The sequence below is a fragment of the Lissotriton helveticus genome, chromosome 3_1 (genome assembly GCF_964261635.1).
Source record: "Lissotriton helveticus chromosome 3_1, aLisHel1.1, whole genome shotgun sequence".
Taxonomy (NCBI): domain Eukaryota; kingdom Metazoa; phylum Chordata; class Amphibia; order Caudata; family Salamandridae; genus Lissotriton; species Lissotriton helveticus.
Window position 1 is genome coordinate 1911297300 of NC_136061.1, and position 24095 is coordinate 1911321394.

At 43.3% G+C, this 24095-nt stretch overlaps 1 protein-coding gene across 20 annotated transcripts in view; it reads right to left on the reverse strand.

Moving 5' to 3' along the window:
* The window catches only part of NAP1L4 (nucleosome assembly protein 1 like 4), a 1123813-nt gene that overhangs the window by 404990 nt on the left and 694728 nt on the right, over positions 1–24095 (reverse strand). For all 20 annotated transcript variants that reach the window (XM_078682909.1, XM_078682913.1, XM_078682901.1 and 17 more), the window contains one exon: positions 1440–1585. In XM_078682909.1, the coding sequence (XP_078539035.1) occupies positions 1440–1585 (146 nt within the window). The remainder of the gene's footprint in view (positions 1–1439; positions 1586–24095) is intronic.

Sequence of the window (24095 nt, forward strand, 5' to 3'; positions counted from 1 at the left end):
GTTGTCCCCTCTCCACTTGCACCAACTTGGCAAAAATTAATTTGTTGGCTGTTGTTTTCCGTTTAGCCTCCAGAGCTGCAGCCGTCATAATAACAACTAGGATGCCACTATCCAATGCTGAAACACAGAATCATTCCTCTTGGAATATGTCAGCTCCCCTCCCGCGTCGGATTGGCAACACGTGGCAGTCACGCTAGTTAGAGCATCGGAACCTACCGCGCACCAACATCCAGACAATGCATTGTACACCATTTGCTCAGGGTGGCCCTGCAGCCTCATCCTACATTTCTCTAATAAGGCCCATTGAAATTTTGTGCAGAATGAGTACACAAATGCACAGCACATTCCTGCAAGAACCCAAGACTCTACAGGCGTTGGAATGCATCATCGATACACCTTCCCCAAACAACTTATTAGAGCACAGCTTGCTACAAACGTGACGAAATTGATTGAAATACTTCATAAATGTCACAGAAAAATTGCTGATTGTACAGATCCGGTGTTTAAGCTTTAAGATGTAGTGCTGAGTTGAGGGAGGGTTTGGGTTTATGTAATGCCCCAAAGAGAACTAGTTTGCCACTGAAACTTAAAGAATTACAGTTCTGTAATGTGATGCAACAGCATGTAAACATACACTGAATGATGTAAAGACGGTAAATGGACTCGGTGGGATGTACTGTATTTATTGTGGTTATTAAAATTAAAAAAATAAAAACAGAAAAATTCCCAATGGAATTCCATTTGAATCATCATATTGTTCACCCCATATGTTTCCCACATTTGCACACATTCTGGGCTTACCTGGCACTCTGACAGAACCAGGTTTTGTAACCTTCAGGATCAATGAAGCAAGCTGAGCTATGGCTACGCCTCCAAGAAGAATAGCTTCATGGTTCCCCCGTTGCAACCCTCTGTATAGCATTGAGCTTATATATTATATGTAAGCACACTCCACAAAAGCTAAGGCAGGACTATAAAGTGCACGCTAGTCTGAACTAGCATACATCGGTATATCAATTGACAGAAAGTAGAATAAGGTTTTCTGAAGGAATGCACAATTTTGTAATATAAACGAAAACACTAGAAAAATGTGCCACTGTACACGTATTATTTTAGGATGACGTCTGCTCAATGTTTACCGCCCTGGCGCTGTATTAATAAGCTAATTGAAAAGTGAAGTGACTGTTCTTAAAAACCCATTACGGAAAGCACCCTGAAAAATTATAAATATTAGATAGTGAATGACTCCCACCGTTTTACTTCATATGAATTTAGAGCCCCAGCAATATTTTTGAGGTTATATAATATGCAACAAAAGCACTTAGTAAGCTATTGAACATTAACGATTTTGTACTGTTATTTTATTTGACTACGTCAAATACAAGGCAGAAGCATATTGATCTTCCTAAAATGTCAGTACATGCAGGAATATGTCTTACCTTTTATTGGACTAAAGAAATTAAAGAATGAATCATTTAGAACTTGTTTAGTGATTGTACGAACAGTGCCTCGACCTTTATGTTTCTGTTTCTTCTTTATGGTTTTAACTGTAACGTTTTTTCCTTTCTTCCAGTCAATGGTACACCTGTTCAAATAAAGGACACTATATAACTGGTGTTCTAAACAATAGGCAATAAGTAAACCTACAGTTAGGTTAGAATTCATCAATATTACCTACATTTAAAAAAAAGATAACAAGTACACCGCTAAGACCTCCGTGGGACAGCAACCCTTCATCCCTGCATTTTCATTTCCAGCCCAAAGCCACAGCAGTGCAGCCATCACAACCAAAACACACTTTTAATGTGCATCTAATCTACAATCTGGAAACGTCTTGGAAATGTATAATTGGACATTTATCACCAAAAGGTTTTAACCAGCAATACATACCAAAAGTCTTGTTAGAAGGCTAAATGTAATGGTACAGCACAAAGTCAGAATAAATCATGGGAACGCAGATGGACTTTCCTACCAGTTTCTTTCAATCCGACTTCCAAAGGAAAAGTAAGGTTTAGGGTTGTCTGTCTGGGAGGTTCATCTGTTGGAATAGGGATGTACCCCTGGCCTGAGTGGCCAATTGCACGTGAAACTAGTATCCTGACTTCAATTGTCGCCCTGGGGTTAGGAAACAAGACAGTGAGGTTGGGGGCTGATGGATGTAGTGCTGTGTTTAGAAATTCAATAAGAGCCTTTAGCAAAGCATTGGTTATTAGGCCATCATACGGTCTGTCATTTGGTAAATGGAAGGGGTGAGGATAGGGGTGTGGTGGGGGCGCAGTTTTGTGGTTAACCCCTTCACTGCTAGGCCTTTTTCTCCCCCGTGCTAAGCCTTTTTTGGGCAAATTTGGGGTAGTTCGCGCATAGGCCCCTGTAACTTTTTGACCACATAAGGTATCCACGCCAAATTTGCGTCCTTTTCTTAGGGATTCTAAAGATACCCAGGATTTGTGGATACCCCTGGAGGGGACCCAGAAATTAGCCAACATACATTTTTTTTTAAATCAGAAAAAAGTGCTTCAAATGAAAGCATGTTTTCCCCCTGAAAATGGTATCAACAAAGGGTTTGAGGGGCTGAAATAACATTTTTTTTTCAGCTTTCAGGGGCTGACGGACTTTTGTCAGGAAACGAAAACATTTTACACAGTTTTGGCATTTTACTGGGACAAAGCCAATTTTTGCTATATTTTTTGTGCTTTCAACCTTCTTCTAGTTAATGGTAGAAATGGGTATCAAAGCAATAATGGATCCTGGAAAGCTATACATTTTAGAAAAGTCGACAGAATTCTGAATTTAGCAAGGGATCATTTGTGTAGGTCCTTCAATGTTTCTTTATAGAAACAAACAGTTGAAAATAGGAAAAATTGAAAAGGAGTTGGAAAAACCAGCCATTTGTGCCAATGTTTTCACTTGTAACTTCTTCTAATAATGACAGATGTTTGAAAGCAATATACCATTACATCTGCTGGACCTTTCTGGGTGTGGGAATATACTAAGAAATTTGAGAAAAATCTGATTTTTCCTGCTAAATTTGAGGTTTGCAGGGGGTTCTGGGTAGGAAAACGTTGGGGGGGTCTACGCAAGCCATACCTCGCTAGACCCCCCGGGGTCTAGTTTTTCAGAAATGTGTGGGTTTGGTAGGTTTCCCAGGATAGCCGCCAAGCCCGGGGCCAAAAACCCAGTTGATTTTCCATGCAAAACCAGGTTGTTTTGTGATAAGGTAATTTTGATGTCTCAATAATTTGTGGATCCACGCAGATTCCAGAACTTTCCATTACAGAAATGTGAGGGAAATGTTTTTTTTGTTTTTTGTTTTTTTACAGTGAGATTTGCAAGGGACTCTGGGTAAAAGACCCTAGTGAGAGCCAGACAAATCACCCCATCCTGGGTTCCCCTGTGTGTCTAGGTTTGAAAACTATATAGGCGTGCTAGGTTTCCCTAGGTGCTTGCAGAGCTAGGGTCAAAATATACAGCTAAGCTTTTTGCACAAAAAAAGTGTCAGTTTTCACTGTGAAAATGTGGTGTGTTCACGTTGCGTTCTGGCCCGCTTCCTGTCGCCAGCACTAGGCCTACCCACACAAGTGAGGTACCATTTTTCTCGGAAGACTTTGGGAAATGCCGGGTGGGTGGAATTTTGTGGATCCACGCACATTCCAGAACTTTCCACCATAGAAATGTGTGGAAATTTGTTTTTTTGACAAAGTTTGAGGTTTGAAAAGGATTCTGGGTAAGAGAACCTGGTGAGAGCCAAACAAGTCACCCCAAACTGGATTCCCATGGGTGTGTAGTGTTAAAAAATATAAAGGTTTGCTAGGTTTCCCTAGGTGCCGGTAGAGCTAGGTTTCAAAATCTACAGCTAGGCACTTTGCAAAAAAAAAAAAGGGTCAGTTTTCACTGTAAAAATGTGGTATCCATGTTTCTTTTTTGCGCCGTTTCCGGTCATGGGCACTCGGTCTACCCACACAAGTGAGGTACTATTTTTATCGGAAGACTTTGGAGAATGTGGGGTGGGTGGAATTTTGTGGATCCATGTAGAATCAGGAACCATTTCCATCACAGAAAAGAGGAAAATGTGTTTGTTTTTTTACACAAAGTTTGAAGTTTGTAAGGGAGTCTGGGTAACAGAACCTGGTGGGATCCAGACAAGTCATCCCATCCTGGGTTCCCCTGTTGTCTAGTTTTCAAAAATGTATAGGTTCGCTAGGATTCCTAGGTGCCGGCAGAGCTAGGGATCAAAATCTACAGCTAGGCACTTTGCAAAAAAAGGGTCAGTTTTCAGTGTAAAAATGTGGTGTGTTCACATTGCGTTTTTGGACGTTTCCTGTCGCGGGTAGTAAGCCTGCCCAAACAAGTGAGATACCATTTCTATCGGGAGACTTTGGGGAATGCTGGGTGGGTGGAAGTTTGTGGATCTGCGCAGATTCCAGAACTCTCAATCACTGAAATGTGAGGAAAAGAAACAAGTTACTTACCCATAACTATAGTTCTCCAGTATTGGAATCTTTCATAGATTCACATGGTTGAAGCATTCCCCGTCATCGAGCTGGGAGTCCTCCGGTATTATAAAAATAATTGTCTCAATAGACATAGAAACATAAGGCCTAGGACTGAGAATCTTTTATACAACAAAACAAAGTTCCCCTCTGTGCTTCAATTTATAGAAGTAATGTCAATCCTATAGTAACCACTGAACCAAAACCATCCCTGTTAATGAATCATATAACAAAATACATATATTCAAAACTATTTATTGTATTAAATTCATATTAAAACATATTCCATAAAAACATTTTTTATATTGTTAAAATCCAATGGAGATGGATTGACCTAATTGAATGATTTTTAGCATAAATTTCAAAGTCACATCACCATTTACATATTACATATAAGTGCTTAAAAACAGATGTGAACAATTGTACATACAATTTAAACAATCATTCAAATTCCAATGAAACAAATATTTGAACAATGATTCACTTTAAATAAAACTGCTGTCGACGCAGCGTTTCGGCGATTTTATCTCCGCCTTCTTCAGGACTTTGTAAATCATATATTTATTTCTTTGTTGTTATTTTTAAAAAACAATTAATCTAAAAACAATTTAGGACAGAAAAAAAGAAAATATTATTCATCATTCCTATAACGGGTTGATTCAGTGTGCACTATCATATATTTATTTTAATTTATATTAAATGATAGTATAGGGGTACTGTGACTAATATTGTCAATAGTATCTCCTGGGTTATTATCCTTTAAACTAGATTCTATATCTATTCCACATGTCATAATCTGGTAACTCACCAATCAATGCCTTTATTGGTCAGATTCACTTATGCGTGCCTATCATACAGATTAGAATACACGTCTTCTAATGTGAGTCTGTTACATCAAAATGTTTCCATCCATTAAGAGAACAATTCTTCAATGGAATGACCTATATTTTATAATAAGCAAATGTGTTACATTAGGTTTGTTTTATCATCTTATTCTGAATAAGTCTATTTATTCAAATTTATCTTAAATCACTTACTTTGAAATTGTATTGCTCTATTCAAAGCTACACAAGAGTCCACCGATAATCGTTATTTATATAGGTTGTCACCCTAAAATATATACAGTATTTAATATTATTTTCTATCAATACTGTTTAACAAATACCTATTAGACTTGGCTAAAATGTCGCAGCTTACCCTGATTGAATTTTGGATAATGTTCAATTCTTCAAAAGCATTCTCTATATTTGTTCAGTTGTCCTTCCTCCCGAGATACTTGTGATCATATTCTTTCAATTGTTATAATCCCCGGTTTCTATTGAGTGAAAGATCAAATAAAGCTGTAAATACCACAGTCCTATATTTCCTCCTGTGCTATTCATTTTTACTCTATTGATTACTTGATGATATAATTTCTTAATATTTATCAAGATTAAGGGTCTGCTCTACATATTACATATACCATTTTTTATGGTATATGAAAATATGCGTCCTGGAGATCCAGTGACGCCATGTAATAGTTTCTGTGAGGAGGTGAAGCACATCCTGAATAGAAATCATATGGAACGATTGTTTTTTGACAAATTTGTTTAAGTTCCACCAATCTAAGATCAGTCTCCAGTTTTTCAGTTTCTTCCGTATCAAGAAAAAACAGGAGTAAAGCCCCTTCCCTCTATGATTGAAAGGAACTCTTTCTATCGCTCCTTTTTGTAACATGTTAGTAACTTCCATCTTTAAGAGGTGTAGCGGCTTCTGGAATCGAGGCTGAGCAGGATTCATTGGAGGGATCTCTATAAATTCCAAAGAGTGTTCGAATTGGATAAGGTTTAGGACCCATCGTTCCGAAGTTATGTCCCGCCACTGCTGTAAATAACTGGATATTTTGTCTCCCACCGGGAGGAGTTAGTGGGATAGCGGCCGACAGCTGGAGCATATTTTGCCTCCCACCGGATGGAGTTAGTGGGATAGAGGCAGACAGCTGGGAGAAGCCATTGTCGTCAACCGGACTCCTTACCCTGGCGTCCTGATTTTCCTCTGAAAGAAGCCTTGTTGTAGGCTGCCGCAGGTGGCTGGTGGCTAGTATACTGTGGTCTGTATTGTTAAGCGATCCCAGGATATGCTGAATAACGGGATTGTTGGTATCCTGATCCGTAAGATTGATAACTCCTTCCTCATGAGACACGAAAAGTAGTCTGTTTGTACTTTAAAGTCCCCAGAGACTTAGCCGTATCAGTATCTTTCTTGATAGTCTGGAAGGCTTTGTCAACGTGACTACCAAAAAATTCTTCACCATTGTAAGGGTGATCAAGAATTTCCGTTTGTATTTCAGGCCTGAATGTGGTGGCTTTGTGCCAGCCTGGACGCCTCAAGATGGCCACTCCCGCTAGCTGCCTGAACCGAGTGGAAGCTATCACTTCAGAGGCAGTTTGTTTGCACTCAAGAAGAATTCTCTTAGCTTCCTCCTTGTCATCTGGTGGAAGTTTGTCCAAAAGTGGTGACAAGTCCGACCACGTCTGCCTATTATAACGGCCCATTAAAGCCAGAGAGTTTGCTGATCGAACTGTTATAGCTGACATCATTGAAAAATGCTTGCTGATGTTATCAAGCTTTCTTCCTTCTTTGTCAGGAGGAGCTATCAGGGAAGCTGAAGGATTTTTAGAGAGACGCTGCGCTGCTTATGAGATAACAGAATCTGCTTTTGGATGACCTATTAGGCAAGCTGGAGCATCATCCGGAGCTCTATATTTTTTGTCTAGTCTCCTCAACACCAGCCTAACTATTGCTGGATTTTGCATTATTCTTAGCCCCTTCTTCCATATGTAATCTATAATAGGCAAAGTTCTTACTGTTTTCCTATAAGGCTCTTTGAAATCAAACAGAAAACAGTCTTGCTGATGCATAGCCATAGGTAAATCAAAGCGCTTAGCAGTTCTCTCCAGAAGGTTGTGGAAACCCCCCCAATATCTTCCTGGAGGTGAATCTATTTGTGGGGGAAATGGAGATACAGGAGTGGGGATAATGTAGGAATTCCATTCATCCTGTTGAATCTCTCCTTCCTCTCTCTCAACTTCCTTATCAGAGGATGTTAACTGTTCGGCAGGAGGAGCTTGAGTAGGAAGATGGACCCTAGGAGACTGTTGGAGAACGAACCTGTATCTGTGGAATAATAGGCGGAGAAGGCGGAGCCTGTTGGATATTTTGCTCTGGCAGAAATGTCCTCTTATAGTCCGTCAGCATAAATTGCAGGTCTGCCATAAGACTTGACGGGAGATACATCATCTCCTGTTGGTGATATTGCTGTTGGGGATGGTAATATTGACGTCCATAACCATCTTCTTCAGGCTCTTCTTCATATTTGACATGAAGATCAGATGGGCTCTGGGCTGCCCCAAAGAGGCTATCTTTGTCAAATTCTTCGTCCTCATCATCCTCTTCTTCTAAGAACTGTGATGGCAAAAGAGCTTGCACCTGACTAGGTGAGGTTACAGCTGGTGTTAACTGCAATTTTGAAATTTTATGTTTTTCCTTCCTCATAGACAGCGTCGACGACGAGCCCGTCGACGATTGCATCACCACTGGAATTATCTCCATTAACGAAGGCTTTTTTTCTTGCTTGGTCGACGGAATTGTCGTCGACGGCAAACTGCCGGCGAAAGGGATCTTTGTTGACGGTAACGTCCATGACACTTCCATCGTCATCGTCCATCGTCAACGCTGCTTCTCTCGTGGACACTATCGTCGACGAGGCTCCGTTGACGGGAGTGGTGTCGTCGACGCCTAAAGTTGACCTATTGACGACAAGGATTTCAAAGACACGATTTGCTTTGTCGACGATAAAGGTACGTTACCCATCAGTGTTGATTGATAGCACCGTCATTAGTAGAATCACCCCAGGTGATGATCTGCTCAACTGCGGACCTGAGGTAGGTTTTTTGAAGGTATGCTTCAATTTCATAGGTGATGTGGTAGGTTCTGAAACTGTTTTTTTGATCTTTAAAGCCATCTTTTCTTCATGCTTTGCTGGTAGATCCAGTCTGTTTTTGAGAGGGCTCAACAGACTTTTTAAACACTTTTTTAGGTGACAGACGATGAGCCCGCAGGGTCATCTAAAGGTAATTTCTGAGGTGTTCTTGAGGAGGATTTAGACGATGTACCACTCTCCACATCAGAGACCACATTATCTCTATTTCTTAGTTTCTGAAGCCACAAGAGAAGCCTTCCTTCTCGGTCTTTAAGAGTTTTAGTGGAAAAGGTACGACATACCTTGCACTCCTTTGGTTTGTGGTCAGGTTATAAACAGTATAAGCAGTCCTTATGCTTGAAATGAAATGAAATGAAAAAATAATTAATTAAGCGCTACAGCTGCCCTGAGGCATCCAGGCGCTGAACTAAAAAAGTGTATCATCAATATGCAGCCTTTTCTTCCTGCAGGTTCTACAGGCTCTGAATAAACCTTGTTTAGGTGTCTCTGACAGGGTGGACGTCCGTTTGAATCACTTTCAAATAATTCCAATGAGTTGGTAGTAAGTTGAAACGGTGAAAAAACACTCCAAATCTTAAAAAGAGAAGAAAACTGAGCAGAGCTCAGTGGAGACTCCCTTAGCACGACGTGTAGTAGAAAATCTGAGGGACTGGAGCTTCTCTCAGGAAGGTTCTACAGGGTGGTCTCTTCTGATTGGTTGAGTTTTAAATGTGTTCCTTTTTTATTAAAGGACAGAAATATTAAAGACTTTAAGGCCTAGGCCTTATGTTTCTATGTCTATTGATACTATTATTTTTATAATACCAGGGAATCCCATCTTGACATCGGGGAATGATTCAAATATGTGAATCTATGACAGTTCCAATACTGGAGTAATGTGTGTTTTTTTTTTTTTTTACAAGGTTTGAGGTTTGCAAGGGATTCTGGGTAACAGAACCTGGTGAGAGTCACACAAGTCACCCCATCCTGGATTCCCCTTGGTGTCTCAATTTCCAAAATATACAGGTTTACTATGTTTCCCTAGGTGCCGGCTGCGCTAGGACGCAAAATCCACAGGTAGGCACACCCTGAAAAAAAGTCAGTGGGCTGCGTGCATTGGGATGCTCATTCTGGGCAGCCCCCACCTCTAACTTTAGAAGAAAAAAATCCCTGGTTTCTAGTGGGCTTTCTGCCCCCGGAGGGCGGCAGATAGGGGGCTATTGCCCCATCTGCCTCCCGGTGGAGGGGCAGAAAGACTGAAGCATTTTTTGTGGTGGGGGGTCATTGACATGCCCATTCTGGGCAACCCCCACCCAAGGCCTCTAAAAAAAATAACCACTGGCATCTAGGGTGGGCAGAAAGCCTAATTGTGCAGGGGGCATTGGCATGCCCTTATTGGGCAGCCCCCACCCCTAATTTACAGAGTAAAATAAATCCCTATTTTCTAGTGGGTTTTCTGCCCCCCGGGAGGGGGGGGGGGGCAGAAAGACTGACTTCACCCATAAACTATGGGGGAAGCAAAGGCCCTTGCCCAAGGGGCTCTCCCCCCTCCCTGGTGCCTAGAGGGTGGATCCCTGCTTGGGGATCGTCCTCCTGGGGCGATCCCCAAGCAGAGATCCACTAGGGAGGGGTATCATTGGAAAGGGGAGATTCTCCCCTTTGCAATGATACTTCTCCAGTCTTTCTACGTGCCCGGGGGCTGAGGGAGCCCTCTGAGCATGTAGAAACCATCTACACAGCCTTGGGAGCTAGGGAAGCTCTTCCCCAGTTCCTGAGGCTGTTGGGGGTGGAAAGAAATACCTCTGGTGCCCTCACCAGAGGGATTTCAAGTGCCATGTGTTCGGACGGCCAGGGGCCGTCCTACGTACTTGAGCACTAGTGCGTCGGACGGTGCCATGCCGGCCGACGCACCGAAGTGGTTAAAGTTGAGAAGTTTCTTAGGCAAGGCCTCGCCTTTTGTCTGCCCCTGATTAATGCTTTAAGAATGCTGATGACAGCCAGGTGAGAGCCTTCAACACTTTATTGTGCTCATGTTTGGTTTTGGATGAAATTGTTTGAATTGCTACCTGCTGTGAAGACCATTACTTTACATAAAGGCTATGTGTGAGACATTACTTGAAAATGACACTGAAGACAGTGGGTGGATACACATTCCCTGTCTGAAAGATGTGTATACAAATGGGATCCAAACTACCCTACCATGGCCCAGCCCCAGATTCATCTTGACAAAAGAAGAGAGTGCTCCAGTCCTCATTTCTGCTCCAGTCCGTGTTTTGCGAGAGGCTGAGTCCGGGAAGTACCGTTAGAGGAGCAAGAAGCTAGGAGCCTGCAGTTGGTCTGCCGCTGTCGTTCCTTATCGCCAACACCTGATTCACCTAATCCACCGGCACCCCGCACCCTGCAACCTGTGCGGTGCACCGAGCACGCCCACCTACCAGCTGCCACGTGATTGCTACCGCACCGTAACCTCGTAACCCCGCTGCCGCTGCTGAAACCTTGCCTAGCCGTGGCCGTAGGGGGCGAGGAGGCGTGGTGCTGTGGCGCCTGAGGCACGAAGAGCTCCCCCAAGTCCCCCCAAACCGCTGCCCGCTGCCACTGCCGTCCTGCTGTTCCGCTGCCTGGTGACCGTGCTGGTGGAAAAAAAGAGTGTGGTGAGCCGGGAAGAGGGACGAGTGGGGGTTGGGCCCAGGCTGCTTCTAGCTCCATCTCTCTCCGAGCTCCGGTGGAGGCGCATACAGAAAAGGTGGCAGGAGCAGGAGGCAGGAGCATGTGACCAGGAGCCAGAAAGTGCAGAAAGTGCGGAGGAACGGAGCAGAGGAGCAGTGGAGAGCGGGGGAGACAGTGGATAAAAGCGGTGCATAGCGGCACCAGAAGCCGTTGTGATGATAAATGGCGGAATGACGGGCAAGATCAAAGTAACTAGGGGAACCAGACAAGGCTGTCCATGCTCCCCCCTACTATTTGCAATATTCATCGATCCCTTTATCAGTAAATTAGAATGTAATCAAAATATCTTACCAATAATAACACCGAACGGAAATACTAAAACACTAGCTTACGCTGACGACATCGCGATCACCACAAGCAATCCCTGTATAACAATAAAGCTGTTAGAAGAAGAGGCCTCACGCTTTGGAGATATCTCTGGATATAAATTAAATGAAACTAAAACTCAGATAATAATCAACAAAAATATCAACTTAAGCGATGAAAGAATAGTGGGAAATGCTACATATCTCGGCGTTAATATTACCTCTAATTTGGATGAACTTGTTAAAATCAACATAGACCAGCTTCTAAAACAATCATCGGACAGCCTCAGTAAACTAAACAATTTACATCTAACTCTTATAGGGAGATGTAATGTTATCAAAATGATTTATTTACCGAAATTTTTATATTTTTTTTGCACCATATGCTTAAATTTTGATCTACTAATATTCAAACAAATAGATACGCTTTTTTCCCGATTCATATGGGGATATCAAAAAACACGCCGAGCATATAAGCATATCTCACTTCCAAGAATGAGAGGGGGTCTTGCAGCCCCAAATCTTAAAATATATTGGTGGGCTACATTGATGAGTTACAGTAAAGGCTTACTCATGTCGGATGGTTTTCCAATTGTTGAAGGGGACGTCCCTACTCCGTGTACACTTATTTTGGGAGCAGAAACTGGTGATCATTTGTGGCGACTAACATATGACAACCACTTCAAAAAAGTGCGATTTAAAACACTGTTAGGTATTTACAACGCTTGGTCTAACATCCGTAAAATACTAGGAATCGGTAGATACTCTCACTACACCAGTCTCATCCGAAATCATAACCTCCCAGGAATATTTCAGGATACATGCATGATCAGATGGATCAATACCGGGATTACACATTTGGGGGTATTTTTTTCACCTTTGGCCATTAAATCTTTCGAGGAATTAAAGATGGAATTTGGGCTTGAACATAGGGATTTTTTTAAATACCTCCAAATCAGAGATTTCATAATAAAAAAAGGGGGAGGCAGGGCTGAGTTCCAGAAAGTTCCGATAATAGAAGCTATTAGAGGCAAGATTCCTATCAAAATAGGAGATATCTATAAAACTTTAATCTCACTGCTACCAGATGATCTGGATAGACATAGTCTCAAATGGCAAAACAAATTAAATATCACTACAGACGGCGTACAATCAGCATTTCAATTCTCTCAAACATCACTAATATCCACGAAATTTCAGGCTCAATATTATAAGACTTTCTTTCAACTATATTACACACCATCTCATTTCGCCAAATGGAGTATGGGGAAAGGCACGGATTGTCCAAGATGTGCTACACATGCCGCCGATATAGTACACATATTTGCCACATGCAATTCACTAACTATTATCAGATCAGAAATCTCTACATTTTTTTCTGACATTTTTCAAATTCCAGTCGTTATCACGACAACAGAAATAATGTTGGGACTAGAACAAGGTCTAAGATCCAGGGAAACACAGGGCCTGATATCCATATCTATGGCCATCTTTAGGATTTGTCTAGCAACCGGATGGCTGGATCCTACACCTCCACTATTCCAACAGTGGCGATCAAGATTGCTAGCTAGCTATAGCCTAGAAATAGCTATATACAGGAGAAAGGGGACACATAGGAAAAAAAAAAGGTCTCGAGATATGGCGTCCCTTAATCAATTGGCTGCAAGATAATGAATATTGATAGGCAATAGTTAATTTATAATTTATAAATCGTGTGAAATTAACATGACTTAATAACTTGCAAACGAACGGACGAGCAGGTATGGAACTAGAGAATAAATATCTCTAACTTTTATAATTTATTTATCTAATTATCTAACTACTTTACTCTTTTTCTCCTTTCCCTCTCGTCTATGACTATGTACTAGTATGTCTTCCATTGTATGTTACAATATCTTAGCAAAATTTGATGAAATAAGTGTATATATTTATGCTGCCATAATGGAATTCTTGACCAAAAATGTTCAAAAGCCGGATGGGCATGGGCTGGGGAGGGAGTTATGGCGGCCAAAGACATGGCTTGGCAGTTCGGGCTGGACTGTTCCCATGAGGCACAGGGTCAGATTGATTTGCATATAGCCATGTCTGAACTGGGGTGGCAGAGTGGGCTAAAGAACGGTGATGGATTAAACTCAGATCTTTTGACTGGGTGTGAGTGTTTGATTGATTCAGATGCTCCGTCCATCACCACCCCCTTTTGTACTGCTTTTGGCCGCCATAAGTGTGGCAGGGTATGCTCAGACGTGAGTCCCTTGCTCACTTTGCCACTGGATTCAAGCAAGCCGGGCTGAAGACGGCTGGAATGCCAGAAACCGGTCCTCGGAAGCTTGTTTCCGGTCCAGGGAAGACATGGCTTGGCAGTTCGGGCTGGACTGTTCACATGAGGCACAGGGTCAGACTGATTTGCATATAGCCATGTCTGAACTGGGGTGGCAGAGTGGGCTAAAGAACGGTGATGGATTAAACCCATATCTTTTGACTGGGTGTGAGTGTTTAATTGATTCAGATGCTCCGTCCATCACCACCCCCTTTTGTACAGATTGTAAATCTGTCGCTGAGCGACTCTGAAAACATCACAGACAATACTTCTCAATTTCCTGTGAAGGGTTCTGATAGGCTGGCCCGAAAACCTTTTAGTAACCAACCAAAAATAACATCAAAATTTGCTCTTCTGAAAGACGCCGGGTCAGTTGTTTTTTCAAGTAATATGGATATCGTGGGCTTGCCAATCCCCCTGAGCCCCATAGTGAACATCAAAAAGGGCAGTCCTGGTGGAAACGTGGTTAGCAGTCATCTGTCAGGCACCAGTAAGTCTGAAGCGGCAGCTCAACCAGAAGACAGGGTTCTGGGAAGTCCAGTAATTGAGCCCACCCAAACCCACCAAGAGTTGTCCAATGCTGCCCATAGAATAAATGACGTCCAAATCGAACCAAATGGAGGGACAACGAGAAATTCCGTTGTAACGAACCCAGTCCTTCACAAGGCCAGTTTCAGTATACCGAGCAGACAAACCTGCGATCCTGCAATTCATCTTAAAAAGGCTAGCAAAAAGGAAAGAAGGAGGAAGTACTTGAAATTTCTCCTCCTCTTGGGGACGGTGAAACTGATCACGCCCAACGGGAACAACCCACAGCCAGAGTATCTGAGCCCATGACATTTATAGTGGAAACCGATCCAGCTGAGAAAGATCTTTTCTATCTTGAGTCAAAGGAATGGGAAAAAATGCTGTTTTCATACGGAAATGTCATCCCCGGTCATCCTCGGCCATCGTCCTCGCCAAAGGAAGTGAAAAATGAGGACTTCACTCAAGAAAAGGCATGGGCCACTGCCTTAGATATTCTCCAAAGGTCAGCCGAAGCAATGGCCTATCAAGCTAATAAAATGGATATTCAAATCAGCCTCCTGAATACACTGGCCGTGTATGTAGTCAAAATTGACGATAAGATCTCAAACCTAAACAGTCTGATCAGACGGGCCCAGGCAGCAGTACACCTCCCGCAACAAGGATGCGACTGTTCACCAATAATAAAGAAACTTAGCACACTTCCAGGAATAATGGAAAAACTCTTGGCAGATCTAAAAGAAATTACAAATCTTAAGCCCTTCCCGGGAAACGGCAGCGACGGCGTCCTAAGCGAGGACAACATAGTAAAAATGGGATCAATCTTAAGGCAACGAGGAGTCATAGAAATTGATTTCTCTCATTCAAATGATATATCGGGGACTGTCTGCCAAAAGAGTGTACAACAAAAATCCCCAATTGCCGACAGAGCAAATTCCACCCCTCCATCTCCAATCGAACAAGCCTGGGGAGATCCCGCAGGAAAGGGGAAAAGACAAAAGAAGCGGAAAGGCCGTAATAAACTGGGCAAGCGCAAACAAGAACTGAGCCTTTACCCGATGTTCAACACCCTCAGACGTCCTGCAGCCACAGAGTGTGATAACCCAAAAGACATTGAGGAGTCAAGAACTAAATTGGAAGAACTACCATCACTGCTGGAAAGGAAAAACAGGACGAGTGGCGCTTCCCCTAGCCCAATAGAAAAGGTATCAGTACGGACACCTTCAGAAAAAAAGGAGGTCAGCGGGTCAATTGAGCATACCACAAGTACCCACACAGCTCCTTTAAATACACCTCTGTCGCAGGACGTTAAGGTGCAGGGCCAAAACTCTAGCCACCTTGCAAACCAGCTCAGTAGGAGTATCACTCCAAATCAGGTGCATACCAACAGTTCTGTCAAAAATCATCAGGGCGTAAGCCCAGCAAGTGATAAGGGAGCCGTGGCAGGGGGAAAAACCAAAAAAAGCCCTAGCGACCAGAAGGATGCACAGAACCTTGGCTCTTCAAAAAGAACAGATCATAGGCTTTGTGCCCAAACACCAGAGGCAAATTCAAGGCTGAATAGGGCCCCTTCAAGTGGCGACTCCACCTTTACACTCTTTTACCCGGAGTACAAGTCCACAGGCAGCCATGACATTCTCAATCGTGGGAACATCTTAAAACTGATACAAGCTACTGGCCTGCTAAACGACATAACCTCACAAGATATCACATCCATAGAATTCATTGCACCAAGTCATGGCCAAATAAAGAAAACCACAAAGGTCATTTGGAGATCGGCAGAGGTAACGAACACCATCTTAAGGCAAACAGACACTTTCAAGCAGTGGGGCATACTGTTACAACCTGGTAGGGAAGCGGGATACCCACACGTCTTGCTGGCAAGTCAAGAACCTATGTACACACAGGTAGAAAGGGGAGAAGTGTATTCAGTCCTCAGGGGCGCATGCAACAAAACTCCCACACTCGACCACAAACAAAGAAAATTGAGAGAAGACGGGATGAGAAGCAAACCAGCAAAATACTTTTCTTCGTTGTCGATGAGGGCTATGAGGCGGTAATTCCCGGGAGAATTTTTGTCCCCACCTTTGAAGATTGGTGCCAGAATTGATCCCTGCCAGGAGGGTGGAATGATGTTATTTTGCAGTTAAAGAGGGTGGTTAGCTTCGAGGCCCAGAATGTTGTGTCCTCCTTAAACAAAGCCTGAGAAATTCCGCCAGGGCCTGGGGCACCGTCCTTCCGACCCTTTTTGATCAGTTTTTCGATTTGGGCCACCTCGCTTGCTGTTATTTCTTTTTTGCTTTGCGTCGTGGGGCACTCATTTGATGGTGCGATTTTCTGGCCAACATTGAAAGGTTCATTCGTTGAAGGGGATTTGATGTTGCAATCAGTTGGCCTAACTGCCGCTTTTTGAGCAGAGATAACTTCAATGATGGGATTCTGATGAAAGGTTTTTTCTTTTTGGTCATTAAAGTGAAGATACAAGAAGTCGACCCACTCTGTCTCCAGTATACATGAAGACGCGACTTTCGGGGCTCGCCCAGAAATGCTGTTAATGGTTCGCCAGAACCTAGCCGAATTGTTTGTTTTAATGTCATTCTGCAGCCTAGCCCAGAAGATGTTCCAGAGAGTTCTGCGATGTTCTCTTTTCGCCTTCTTTAGATAGCTGCGAGCCTCTCTCAATTTTGTTATTAACTGAGGATCCGTTGGATTTGTTTTTAAAGCCCGCCATGTCCGATTCATGTTTCTTGTACCAGATTGTATTGCGGGGTTACGACAAGGTGTCTGCCTTTGCCCGTTCAGGTTCGCCTGCCTTATTGGTTTAGCGTGTTTATCAATCAGTTTGATTGCAAATGTTGACCAGTTGGCAATTTCATCATTAGTGGGCTTACTGGTGCTCTCCATAATTAGTTTGGCATCTGTTGCTATTTGTTGGAAATTGCTGAAGGAGCACTTAATTTGTTTTAAGTTGATCGTGTAGCAGTCAGATGGCAGTGCCCTGTCTTCTTCATATTGAATTAATCTGGTCCTAAGCGATATTTCTTGCGGACAGTGGTCGCTTTCACTTCTACTTCCAAGACTAAAACCTGTTATTTGGTGGAGAAGTGAGAGGCTGACAAAGGTATAATCAATTAACGAAGCGCCATTTTTTGTCAGATAGGAGAAGCAAGGTGGCTTGTCTGGAAGAAAGCACCCATTTAAGGCTCTGAGGCCCAGATTTTCCAGTTTGCCTTGTAAGGAACGTCCTTTCGAGTCGTCCTTATGCCAACCTGGGGGGTCCTGCGGTGGTATGACCTAAATGCTTTCATTTGATTTGGTTATCTCGTTTTTGCCTAGGTCAGTCATTAGCCACTTATTGAAATCACCTGATAGAATTATTTCTAGATTGAGGGATCCGGTTTTCACTCTTAGTACAGTTGCTATTGCTTCTTCTGCGAATGATTGCCTTGATGCTGAGTTTGGACGGACATAGGCATTCATTAAGAACAGGGTCCTGCGCTGGTCTTTGTTGGAGGTAAAGGATATTCCCACACACTGGAGGAAATGTGATGAACCTGCTAAATCCCATGAAGTGATTATGGCATGGGCTGATGATTATTCTGTAATTCCTCCGAACCAAACTGGCTTTACAAGCAACACTGGCACCTCGGTCAACCTTATGACCCTCTCTTGTCTGATTGACCAGGCGGCGGTAAGCACTTGCCCACTCTATATGGGATTTATTGATTACAAAGCTGCCTTTGATAAGGTGAACAGAGCTAAGCTCTAGCAGAAGCTGCACAGACTAAACATCCCAAATGACCTCTTAAGAGCCATACAGCTTCTCCATCAGGACACATGGGTCAGGATAAAGATTGGGGACGGGTCCAGACTATCACGCCCAATTCCGACGTCAAAAGGGCTTAAACAAGATGTGTCCTTGCCCCCATACTTTTTAATTTGTTCCTATCCGACCTTCCTGAAGCCTTAAATAAGGTAAATTCTCATGCTCCCAAAGTAGCTGGTTTCTTGCTGTCAAATCTTCTATACGCCGATGATGTCGTCCTCCTTAGCAAAACAAAGATCGGCCTGCAAAGACTCATGGATGCCACCTCTGACTACTCAAACAAGAATGAGCTCCAGATAAACAGCAAGAAGACAAAAACTTTGGCTGTACGTCCAGGAAAGGCTAAGAAGCTGTTTTGGGTCTTGAATTAAGAAAGGATTGCAGAATCCAAATGCCATAAGTACCTACGTGTCTCTTTTAATAACAACGGTAGATACAAAACTCATTTAGAAGATCAAAAAAAGAAGGGCTCTGCGCTTGCTTTCGCAATCAGTTCTATACATAAGAAACTACAAGGCCCAACATTTGCTCCAACAATCCAGGTAGCGCAAGCAAAAATTATTCCCACATTAACCTATGAAAGCGAGGCACTGAAAGGCTTTGACAGCGTCCAAATGGACAAAATGATTACTAAAATTTATAGAACAGTGTTCAAGCTACCAACTCAAACATCACCGGCCCAAATCAGGTTGGAACTGGGAATCTGCCACCAATCACTTGCCAGAGCCATGAGTTTTCTAACGTGCTGTCATAAATTGAGGTCATCGAAGGTAGGCAGCCTAGCGCAACATCTATGGTCCTGCCTTCAAATGAATCTATGGCGAGCAGGGCATGAATATTGGGAAAGAGGATTAGGAACTCTAGGCCTGAAAGACCTTTGGGCATGCAAGTAAGCCATAATGAATTCAAACGCCTAGCAAAAATAAGCACAAAAAAGCTTTCTTCAGTGGAAGACAAGGCTCGGCTAGCAAAAAGAAGTCACGGATGGATGTCCTTGCAATCCTACGTCCAGTTGACCCCACAGGAGTACCTAACTCAACCATTCACTGCACGAACAAAATTAAGTTTTTTAAAGCTGAGAATGGGAGTCATCAACCTGTTGGTCCACTTGCCAAAATGGAAAAGAGCCCATGGTCAGGAACACTGCAGACTTTGCGGGAACCACAAAGAAGACATATTGCACATTCTTTGTCTCTTCCCAAACCTGCTGACCGAAAGACGGTCCCTCCTGAGGAAACTCTGGAACACAAACATGATTAGATCGTGCAGAGCAGCAGTTTTGGCTTGCTTCGACCCTCGGAATACTAAATTAAACTGTGCCCTAGTAAGGTTTTTGGAACAAGCAGAAAAAAAACTTTGTAAGGAGACCCAAGTATGCGAACTTTCACCAGCATAATTACTAGCCTAGTTCCAACTGCCACCTTACTGTATAACGGACATGAACTTTAGCTCTTTCTTTTTATAAGTACATTTTCATATATTTTAACAATCTACATAACGCATATGATCTTATACTCTCTTTTACATACATTTTTTTATATATTTTTCTTAAAATTCTGTAACTTGCAAAGGTTTTTTTTAATCATGCAATAAAGTTAATTTACATAGAAGAGTGCTCCAAAGAGTACTCGAAGAGCTGCTGCGCAACCATGGTGAGTGTCTGACAGACCGTTTCCCAAAGTGAGGTGACATCACTTGAAGTCTGCACTTTCTGCTAGAGGAACACAGGGTCCACCTGAAAGCAGAAGAAATCTACCAGTCACCTGCAAGTGGGAAGGAGCGTGATTGGTCCTCCAGGGTTGGCAGTCCAGCTTGTTCACCAACTAAAGGTAGAGCAAAGCCAGGAGAGAGCCATGCTATGAGTTGGTTCCCCAAGTCTCGCTGCATGGTTCTAATGCGAGTCACACCAAGTCTGTTAAAAAGGAGGCACAACTGTATCACCCAGTATTCCATTGAGAGCTTGAAATACTGGTCCTGTCACTGTCAAAGTGAGAGAGAGTGACCCCATGTCACCACAAAATTGTAAAACCGTGATCCGCTCAGAGGCCAAAACTGCAGAAGATCCACCACCACAGATGACTTGCCCTGAAGCAACAACTGCTGAATCTGAACCCCATCTGCAAATGACCCGGAATGTGCTGTAGCCAAAGCTGAGGTTTTCCCCACTGGACCACCTTATTGAAATCATCCAGTAAACACTGTTCTGAGGGGAAGTTGATGTGGCAGTCCCACAGAAGAGGAGCTGCTATCATGAAGGCAGTGGACAACCCACACAAGCCACATTGTTGCATCTGTCTTGATAACCAGCAAGTAAGCCCAAGGCTTAGTCTGCACTTTAGGCAAGAGACTAAATGCGCGCATACGACTCTGCAGCACACCCCTGATACTTTCGCAGAAGAGGTAGGAGACAATAAAATGAGTTGCATTTGACCTGTGAGAGAATATGACTATCTCCACCTGTGCCTGCTGTATGCTTAAGCCATACAACATTCGTCATAGTAGCTGTAGAATCCCAACCGTAGCAGGGAAAGGAAACAATGGCAGAGTGAGTGTTGTACCGTCCTGTTAAATGCAACTTGGATTACAACCCTTTATACATTCTCATTAAACTGTGTAGTATTGAGTTCTGATTTAAGATTTAAAGTACTTTCTTTTTAAAAAAAGGATAAGCATTGGGCTGCATATTATATTATTGTGTCTGTTGGGTGACTGTTGAGTGTTCTGTGCAATTGTCTTCTTTAAACAAGAATCATTGGACTGCTTGCCGTCGCTACCCTGACAGTCAAGGTTGGAAAGCGCTGTACTTGGTCTGTTTGCAGAGCCATAACAGGATGGTCCCCAGGATACCAGTGCCAAATGACATCAACTACCGCAACTGGGGCCTAGTTTGCCTTGTAAGCCCAATGGCTTCCTAAATAAATAAATAAATAAATAAATATATATACATATACATATATATATATATATATATATATATATATATATATATATATATATATATATATATATATATACACACATATATATACAAACACACACACACACACACACAACACAGTTGTTGAAGAATGATCGCTTGTATTGTCAGATTTCTTGCTCAAATCTAATGTCACATAATTTGAGTTTCCATAGAAAATAATCCTGGCAACATTGTGTCTCTATTGCTGAGGTAGTGGATTGTGGTCATCCTGCTCATTTCGGATGGTATGAAATATATACAAGTCATCAGATAACAACATATCAAACGACTAATAGAAATACACATTCGCTAGTAAGAAATACCATCAAATTATACAACAGAGAAATGTGCATACCTGAGAAGGATGGAGGGATGAAAAGAGGGCTCACCTCTACAGAAAGAGATGACGAAGTACTGCTTGGCCCACTGCAGCGTCCTTCATGAGTTCTGTATCCAGGCAGTAATGCCTAGTGAAGGTATGTGGTGACTTACATGTTGCCGCTCTACAACGGTCTATGACCGGCACTCCTGCAAAAAGTGCCATAGACGTGGACATGGCCCTGGTAGAGTGGGCTCTCACTTTAGATTGCAGGGGTTGCCCTGCCTGTTCAGGACAAAAAGAATCCAGCGTGAAATACTTTGTTTGGCGAGTGGGAGGCCCTTCCTGGGCCTGCTGTAAGCCACGAATAGTTGATGCGACTTTCTGTAGTTTTTTGTCTTTACAATATAACATTGTAGGCATCTTTTAAGATCTAGAGTGTGCAACGACCTTTCCGCTGTAGTACTGGGATTCGAGAAGAAATAGCGCAAGACCACAGGTTCGTTGAGATGGAAGTCCGATGAGACTTTGGAATAAATTTAGGATTTGTCCTCAAAATTACTCTGTCCTGCTTGAATTGCAGAAAGGGTTCCTGTATCGAGAGGGCTTGGAGCTCACTCACCCGCCTCGTTGAGGTGAGTGCAAGCAGGAGGGCTGTCTTTCAAGAGAGGTATTTTAGGTCAGCCCTGTGTACTGGCTCAAAAGGATGCTTCATGAGCTGATTAAGGACCGTATTAAGGTGCCAGGTAGGTGGCAACATTTTCACAGGAGGGAAGGTTCTGTAGAGTCCTTTCAAACACTGTTTGATCAGCCTGTGGGACCAAAGAGAAGGGCCAGTAGGAGATTTTCTGTAATGGGAGATTGCCACCAAGTGGACTCTGACTGAAGCATGAGCAAGGCCTGAGTTTGCCAGATGGAGAAGATAAGGCAGTATCTGTTCTGGAGAGGAAGGGAAAGGATGTATACCTTGAGCCTTACACCAGATGCAAAATCTCTTCCATTTTAAAGAGTATGTTTTGTTGGTACTATCCGCCCGTGCTCGAGCCAGGATGGCCCAACAGTCTGGTGTAATATTCAAATTCTGAAGTTCTCTGAACTCAGAAGCCAAGCCGCTAATTTGAGAGAGGCTAGATTCGGATGCTGGACTTGCTGGTTGCTCATTGTGAGGAGAGATGGGAACTGCTTCAAGCGGATCGGCGGCTCCAGAGATAGGCGGTGGAGTTCCGTGAACCAATGTTGGCGTGGCCACGTTGGGGCTATCAGAATGAGTTTACAAGGCTCCGCATTCAACTTTCTGAGGACCCTGGGAATCATTGGAAATGGTGGAAAGGCGTATGCAAAGACGTTTCACCATGCGATCGAAAATGCATTCCCTAGGAACCTTTCTGAGGATGCCAGCTTGCAAAGTGTGGCCTTTTGGTGTTGGATCTTGTGGCGAACAGGTCAATCCGAGGAGTGCCCCATTGGGAGAAGATTTGGTTGAGGATTCCTTGATCCAGTTCCCATTCGTGAGATGTTGACCTCTGTCTGCTTAATGAGTCGGCAAGTACATTTTCCATGCCTGGGACGTACTCCGCTCAAAGAGATATATTGTGTCCAATTAACCAGCTCCAGATTTTCTGCGACTCGTGAGAGAGAGTTATAGAGCGAGTCCCTCCTTGTTTGTTGGGGTAGTGCATCATCGTAGTGTTGTCTGTACGGACGAGCACTAGAGAACTTTTGATTCTTGGTAGAAATGCTTGCAGGGCGAGGAAGTCTGCCCGCAGTTCCAGGAGATTGATATGGAGCCCCTTTTCTAAGGGGGACCACTTCCCGCTTATCTGTAGCTCTTGAAGGAACGCTCCCCAACCTTCCAAGGAGGCGTCTGTTGTGATGACATGCGGTGTAGCCGGAACCAGAAATGGTAAACCTTGAGAAAGGTTTCGAGCAGACATCCACCATTGTAGGGCCTTGACCATCTGAGGAGTTACTTCGATGAGATCGTCAAAAGACCCTGTGCATTGGACCCATTGTTTTGAGAGCGCCTCCTAGAGGAGGCGCACCCGTAACCGGCAGTGAGGTATCAAGAGGATACATGATGACATCATCCCCAGTAGAGATTTGAAAAGTCGGATTGTTAAGGTCCTCTTTGAAGTTACACGCATAGCCAGCGTCAAAAGCTTGTTCTTTCTCTCTTGAGAGGGGAAGGCTATCCTTTGTCGTGTGTCAAAGTTTGCACCTAGGAAATTGATGCGCTGAGAAGGTAGAAGGATTGATTTCTACCGATTGAGCGTGAGTCCTAAATGATTGAAAAGTTGCAGACAAGGTTGGAAGACCTGGATGCGTCTTTTAAGGATGGAGTCTTGATCAGCCAGTCGTCCAGATACGGAAAGACTTGATGATGGTGCTGCCTGAGATATGCAGCTACTGGGGAGAGACACTTCGTGAAGATGCGAGGTGCAGACTTGAGCCCGAAGGGCAGGACGCGAAATTGAAAGTGTCTGCCTGCCACTGCAAATCGCAAATATTTTTTGTGATTTCTGTGAATTGGGATATGGAAGTAAGCGCCCTGGAGGTCCAGAGACGTCATGTAATCGTCCACTTCCAGGAGTTGTAAGACCTCCTGGATCGTTACCATGCGAAACGACTGCTTCTTCAGGAATTTGTTGAGGGCCATGAGGTCCAAA